The following is an 8,221-nucleotide window of genomic DNA, read 5'->3' on the forward strand; positions in this document are numbered from 1 at the left end:
ACATGAACGACCCTTATATGTAGCAAAATCTTATGTTGTCTTTGAGTTCTATATTCGTTAAGACCAATGAAAATATGTGTCTCAAAGAACTCAAATCATTATAAGGATGGAAATATATTAGTATTATATATATAATTAAAGCATGAATAAAAGTTTAATTAAAGTACTTCTCAACATCCTCCTCTCACCAACCTTGATCTAACACCTTTGAAAAGTCTAGTACTCGATTTTATCAATAAGTTTTGAGATGATATAGGCTATTTGTTTTTATTGTTCGTCTACTTTTAATTATTTTCATTAGTGTTGGAGCCCAAATTTACATTAAACAGAGTTAAAACATAAAAGATTGATCATATGAAAATCAAAATAGTGTTATGCTCCGCCGCGGTGTTCCTATCGCGGAGGAGTTACCCTCTTTCAAGGAGAGCGTACGTACTTAATAGATATTTGTCGTGAAAAATTATATACAAATAAATACTCTTTTTCTTAAAAAATAAAAATAAAAAATGATTGTGGAGTGTGGTAAATTGAACTGGTAATGGTTTGATTTAAATTTAATTTTAAAATTATATTGGCATCTTATCTTCCAACAGAATGTTCTTCCAGCGACTAAGGCTTTCGTATTCTCAATTATAAAAAAATAAATCATACTCCTAGTTTAATAAATACAATTATTTTAAGTTTGTTCATGCAAGTTGATTAATTTCTCTCTATCTATATATAGATATATATGAGAATATTTCAGAAATAGCAAACATAATAGATATAATAAGACTCTGCGCTGCATAACTTTATAATTTTGTTTGCTATGGAGGCTGGAGTTTGTATATTTCTATTTGTATATTTTACTTGTTAATATACAAATAGGGTAAGTATATACAAGTTTGTATTTATACATTTAAGAATTTTTCAGAACTCCGTTTGTATAATATATTTTGTTTTTCAATATACAAACAAGATAATTTATTATGATTTTTTCATAAATCGTATATAATAGCTAAGGTAAGCATATACAAAAATATGGATTTATACAATTAGGAACTGAATCATACAAATTTTGAATTTATACAAATCAGGCAAATAGTAATGCAAATTATAATTTTTTAAAACGGTAGATATAAGGCTAAATGTTTGCTTTGATTTGGAGTATAATACTGACGTTTTGGAACCTTTGATTCGGTTCAATGAGCCAAATACGAAAAGAGAGTACTCCAAATCTGAAGGCCACTTTGAAATTATCAAAATTGTGTTTTACTAATATTTTTCCAACAGCAGTACTGATGTATATTTTTTCAAATTAATTGATGTTCACTTTACATTATTTTAAATCAATATCGTATTTTATAGATATTATTTTCCAAAAGAAATATTATTAATATAAATTGTACAACTGTACTAGCAATTTATTATAGTTTACAATGATTGGGCACCCCCTCCAAAATAAAATAAAATAAAATAATATATTATGCTTTATTTTAGGGAACTATTTTTTTTTCAAAAGAAAAATAATGATTTAGGCATATAGAAACAAAACAAAACCATGGACAAATTTGCAGACGTGCAGGCCGCCACTCAAACTGAATTTGTTTTATGTTTAATATAGAGAAAAATATATAGTTCTGCTTTTTTCGAGATTATGTCCTCACAAGATGAAATAATTTTTATGTCCTCACAAGATGAAATAATTTTAATGATAGTTTTTATTTATTTATTTATCATACTTTATGATAATTGGAAATCAGCTTTTACTAATATTATTAAAATAGCGCGTTTGTTTCTAGTGTTTATAACTTAGGTGAAATTAATTTTTCAAGAATAAAAATAGGTCAATATACGTTCCTTCCAAGTTGATTAAGGTAGAAAATTATTCATCGTTCTATATTTACGTTAAATCAACTATAAGTCTAAACTAGTTGGTTCGGAGGAAAAAAATATCATCTTAATAAAAGATTAATAAAGATATAACTCTCAGATACAACTCTTATTTTTTTCTTAATATCCTCTCTCTTAATCTAAAAAATCCATAAAAAATATTAATTAATCTGCTAAACTCGTGTTGTGGGCGGACTTTCGATTATTAATTGAATTATATAAATAGAAAATGGGAAATTGCAACTCGTTTTTAAATGTATTGTGCATGGTTTTTTTATTTACTATGATCATTGGATGTGAAGGAATATTTAAGTACGTCGTGCAATGGCCGGCACGCGTCAGTCTTCTAAAAATCTTTATATCTGCAATATTCATTTAGAGTTTGAATTCTTTGGCACTAACATAATTATTTTTTTTACTATAACACTGAACACATGTATATTTTCATAACAAGTAGAAAAAGATAATTTGAAATATAAAATAATTAATTATTACCAATTATATCCAGTTAAATTACACTAAAGATGTGTCTGATATGAAGATCTTTTTTCCTAAGAAAATAACTGTTTTTTTTTTTCTGGACACTTCAGCAAAAATATTATTGCATGTGAAAATAGTAGTTATATAGTAAGCCAATATATTACTGTGAGGGGTAGGGGACAGGGATGGTGAGACCGGGGTAGAGGCATGTTCAGAATTTTAAAATAATAGGTGCACTATTACAAAAAGGTGAATTTAAGATATAAATTTGATCGGTTTGACATTTAGGTTCTTATCACTGAAAGTCATTAAAGTTTTAAAATTATAGGTCCAAAAATATTTTTTTATCTATCCAAACCACTAAGAGAGGTGTTGCCCATTTTTAGATTGGAAAATAAAACAAGACAGATAAAATATTCATATTTCTAACCTCACTTAGAGAGGTGTACCCAATCATCATCGTACGACAATATATGATACTTTGAGTGTGGGTTCATGCATCTATATTTAAATATTTTTTAAAAAAATATAACACTATTATATATGATTTCGAAAGGGAACATGCATGGGTTCACGTGAACCTGATGACCCCCTCCTAGATACGCTTGGGATAGGGGCAATATGAATAAGGTGAAAATGAAGTGCATTCGAAAATGGTTAAACACAATTAATACATATGCTTTTTGTAGAACTTATATTCTTTACTTTCATTATGAAAATCATTTTTCTCAGTTATAAAAGTTATTTTTCTGAGAAAAGATATATTAATTTTTCAATAATTTAGATCAAGACTTATTTTCCTCCACACTAAATATATCTTAAAGGGTCGTTTGGTTGACGAGATAATATAATATTTTTGAGACACACCATATGATTATTTTATTTTGTATTTGATAATAAATATTATTTCATTTCAAGATTATTTTAATTTTTATCCCACCAACCAAACTACCTGTTGGTATAAGATTTTCTTGGACTAATAGTGCACATAAATTAAATTTGATTCATAAATATTGTTCAAAAATGGTGGAAGAAGTCCGTATTTTACTGGTAGTTCAACGCGTGTTGAAGCGTTAACACCGCCGGAATCTTTGGGTTAAATCGAAAGATATAAAAAAAAAAATTTAAAAAAAATCTAAAGATAATAAAGTAATGAACCATTGACCGTTGTTGGTTGCTATTAGTTGTTACATTCACAAATATATCACTTGCGTGTATCTTAATTATTTTAATAGATTATATTTATTATTTGTCACAAATACATGTATTGAGTAATTTCTTTTTATCATTATTAAAATTTGATAAATTGAAAACCAATAATGTTATTAAACTGTTCTCACATTTTTGTGAAGATGTCATAATCCGATTATATGTGCTTTTGCTAAAAATTATTTACACGATTAGTATTTATCGTTTTAAGTGGCTCTAGACAGCTATTTTTCACATAAATAATTCACAAATATAACTACGTAAGCAGCAGTGCCGGCTCTATGCTTTGGGAAATAAGGCTTTTGCCTTAGGCCCCCAAATTTCGGGTGCCCCAAAATCAAGAATAAATTATGTGTTAAAATTTTTATAGAAAAAATTGATTATTTACGATAAAAAGTAATTTTTTTAAAAATATATTATTTTACCCACTTTAACATCTTTTGTACTTTGTTAAAAATAAAAATTAATAGTGAAAAATGTTGAACAAAGTGAATTACAAATTCTTTTTTATTTCGTTTTAAATTTTAGTTTCAAGCATTACTACAATCATATTAAAATGGGGTATACCAAGTCATCAACTTCTATGGTTCTAAATCTTATCTCTAGTTAATATTTATCAACTTATTACTTGTATAATTATGTTAACAATTCATATAATAATTGTCTCACTAAAAAGACGTTTTTCAATGTTGAGTTGATAAAATCTTACCTAAAACTAATAACTAAAAAAACAATATTAAAATACTAATAATTTTCATCTAAATAGTGTAAGAAAAATAAATTTTGAATAAATATGTATATGAAGTTTGATTATATTTTAGGCCTCGAATTGAAATTTCGCTTTAGGCCACTAATCATGTTGAGCCGCCCCTGGTAAGTAGACAAGGAATTAGGTCAGTCCATAACCAACAATGTTCCTCTCTGCTTCTAATTAAATCCATTAAACTATATAGTGTGTATATTATAACTTCAAGTAATCTGTTCCAACAAGATTAGTCTTATTTGAATAATTTTATATGTGAATTATACTCCTAATGTTATTCCAAGACCCTTTGCTGCATTTCACCCAAGCAAACAATATGTGAAAAATATCAAGCACAATTTAGAATGATGAAGGGAAATAGTTATCTTGGAACTTTTAATCTATTAGGATTAAACTTGTAAATTAAGGTAATTATGTGTATAAATTAACTATTTAATCTAATAAAAAAAATGTATGTGTAGAAGACATGTGTCATTTATTTATCAAATTTGTGTAAACACTCTATGCAAAGTTTTTGCTTTTTTCCTATAACTGAGGTTAAGCAAAAAAGTATATATGCTTTAATTTTGTCCAATACCAGATATTTTTTTATGTGATTTGCATTATCTCAGTTTAACTGGGTTGAGATATGTTTTTATTTGTCTATATTCAGAAAATCTAAAGTCTCAATAGGCCAATATTTTTTTAAATAAGAGACTATTAATAAGATCTACTAGATAAATTTCATATTAGAAAATCTTGATTACTCTAGAAAGTCAAAAGTTACCTTTCACTTTGTGTGAGAGATGACTTTTACCTTCTAGAGCGATATATATATATAAAAAAAATTCACCTTAATTTAATTAAGTTGAGTTTTGAAGATGAAAAAATCAATACTTTCTTTTTTTAATGAGTCTTTATTTCTTGTTTTCCCTTCAGTTTAAACAAATACTTGTTTCTTACAAGTTACAAATATATTGTTACTGCTTTATCTTGTTTTGCTTCTTTGCGTTCACTCGTGGAGTTTTAGTTGGGTGATTTTTTTGCATTTATCAATCAAATGAATGCTAAGATTCTCTCAGTACTATCTCAAGCCAATTTAGTTATGTGAAAAGCAGGTCCAGTTATGCGTATGTGAAAGGTGGGCTTGACCTCTTCCTTTCTAATTAAAAAAAGTGAAAGTTCCAAATTTTTAAAAATGTTCAAAATATTTTTAGCTTTAGAAAATTACGAATATTAGATAAAAATACAAAATACAAAATATAAGAAGAGACAAGATTGGAACTAGAGTGTTGGCCATGAATTCGGCTAAACTTGGTAATTTTAAAAGATTAAAATTTAGAACTCATAGACTTCAAATTCTAACTTGGGGACGTGTGGAAATTAAGGTTGAAGACTTTATGTGAAGCAGCAAATAGTTTAAATGTCGTCACCCATCACGATCTATGTTTTATTTGAGGATGTTGTCATTTTCATTAATATTTTATTATGAATAAAGGACCCCGCACGTTCTATAGATTGCCAGATATGATTCTCTGCAGTATCTACTTCACCAAATGATATCTCACTTAATTCTATCTTTACCTAACTTAATTGCTCTTGATAATAACATTTTATCCTTTTATCAAATACTATATGATTTAAGTTTCAATCATATTCTCTTACACTTATTTATAATTGGAGTTCAAATTCTTGTTGTTTAAGGCCTCCCAAGGGTTCATTAATCATTTTATTGTTAGCTCACATAATTATTTTTTAAGACGGAAATAACATCTGGACAGAAACACCCCTAGCTAAAATACGGAACAACTCCAGCACATGGTACCGGAGTTTCATGCTTTGACAAGTAGAACTCTCAAATGCAATGTGCTGGAGTTGGAGTTTCAAACTCTATGAACGATTCATCAAGTTCAAATTTTCATAATCTAAGTTTATTTGCTTGAGTTTCAAAGTCCGTGAACGAAACATGGAGTTTAAACTGATAAATGTTCAAACTCCAGTAACTAGTGTTTTTGGAATTTCTCCCGTAAATGTTCACCTCCAACCCTAAAATTATGGATTCGAGTCACGAAGAAAGCAAATTACGGTGCGACTAGACACTAATATAATTTTGAAATACGGAATTAGCGGTTTGAAAATGGCTATTTTTACCAATTTCTCCTGTCTAATTAGTTATAGTTGGCCCATTCTTAACAAATGATTGCTAGTTCAAAAGAGTTGGGCTTACCAAGTCCTAAAATATTGAAATACAGTGAGTACCAAACAAAGTCAATATATCCACTGTCACATTCCTACATTTGTTTTTCGTTATATGAAGGAATATTCTTTATTCTTACTTATATATATATATATATATACCTAAACGTTCAAGTATAAGCCTCTATCCCTAATAATTTAGAAATATACCCTGTATAATCAGAAAAATTAAAATGGAACCTGTGGTAGCCATGTCTGAAGGTGAATGGAGCTCCTTAAGTGGAACATGTTCTACGGAGGAGGCGAATTTCATGGCACAGTTATTTGGTACATGTCCAAATGAACAACTACCTAGTAGTGGACTTCCAATTTTTTGGACAAATCATGAATCAAACATTGGAGGAACTAGTGAAGTTTCAATTTTTTCTTCTCAAGATACTAATAGTAGCATCTACCATTTCTCAACTAGTACTAATAATTTTCAACCAATGTTATTGAGAAATAACAATACTTCAATGACAATGGAACAGAGTAGTCATTTGCCTCCTACTAACATTTTAATCGAAGAGGATGCAGTTGAATTTTTAAACAAACAAGTGAGCAATGACAGCATTGAATCAGGTGAAAACATTATGTCTGAATCTGTTCTTCATGGAAAAATCTTGCAGCTAGGAAGAGAATATGATCAAATGCAACAATCAGAAAGCTCTAAAAAAAGATCACGATCGCCTGTTGATCATGTGAGTGTCATCTGAACTCAAATATCTGATTAATTATTTTTTTTTACTTATAATTGATCATCTTATGTATGTCCAGAAGAACAAGAGAAGCGTAAAACCAAAGAAGAACATGAAGAGTAGTGTTGCTGATGATGAGGAGACTGGAAACAATAACAATAATACTGTGCTTCACAGGCAGAACTCATTTAGTTGCTGTTCAGAAGATGAATCTAATGTTTCTAGTTATGATTTATATGGATTAGCTTCGAGCGATAACAACTCAAAAGGAGTTTCTTTGCCCAATGGAAAATCCAGAGCCAACAGAGGCTCAGCAACAGATCCCCAGAGTTTGTATGCAAGGGTAATTATCTATCATCTGCATTGTTATCCAAATTCGTCTAAATGTTGGTCTCTAATAAGCCCTTTTTATTATTACAGAAGAGAAGAGAGAGAATTAACGAAAGATTGAGGATCTTGCAGAGTCTCGTCCCTAACGGAACAAAGGTATATATGTTGTACTCAATGAAACTGCATCAAGTAATGATGTGTTGTGTTTAAATTGGAATCTGATTAGCAAGAGTTTCCATGATAGGTTGATATTAGCACCATGCTTGAAGAGGCTGTCCAGTATGTCAAATTTTTGCAACTTCAAATCAAGGTAACTCATATATTTTCGGATAACAAGATCAAATTCATTATGAACCTACTAACTCTGAATCCTAAATTCACCGCTAATTATTGTGCGCTTTTGTAGCTATTGAGCTCTGATGATCTGTGGATGTATTCTCCCATAGCATACAATGGAATGGACATAGGGCTTGATCTGAAGATTGGAATTCCAAATCCAAAATCATAAATTTGGAAGATTGATGAATTCAGCTCAAGGCATGCAGGTTAATTGCAGTGGATTAATTGAGAGCATTATCATACACGTACAAGATGACAAATTATTTATTGCCATTTGTATAATTGTCTAGTTAATAATTAACACTTTAAAACTAAA

The 8,221-nt window shown here is 29.0% G+C and overlaps 2 protein-coding genes across 3 annotated transcripts in view; both read left to right on the forward strand.

The window, feature by feature from the left end:
* LOC125842790 (uncharacterized) overlaps nucleotides 1-8,221 on the forward strand; it is a 176,072-nt gene that overhangs the window by 118,123 nt on the left and 49,728 nt on the right. The window lies entirely within an intron of this gene.
* LOC125851879 (transcription factor RSL2-like) lies at nucleotides 6,733-8,074 on the forward strand. The gene is made up of 5 exons (XM_049531630.1): nucleotides 6,733-7,239; nucleotides 7,316-7,579; nucleotides 7,657-7,722; nucleotides 7,811-7,876; nucleotides 7,973-8,074. Exons 1-5 carry the CDS (start codon nucleotides 6,733-6,735, stop codon nucleotides 8,072-8,074), a joined length of 1,005 nt encoding a protein of 334 aa, XP_049387587.1.

The sequence above is a fragment of the Solanum stenotomum genome, chromosome 1 (genome assembly GCF_019186545.1).
Source record: "Solanum stenotomum isolate F172 chromosome 1, ASM1918654v1, whole genome shotgun sequence".
Classification (NCBI taxonomy): domain Eukaryota; kingdom Viridiplantae; phylum Streptophyta; class Magnoliopsida; order Solanales; family Solanaceae; genus Solanum; species Solanum stenotomum.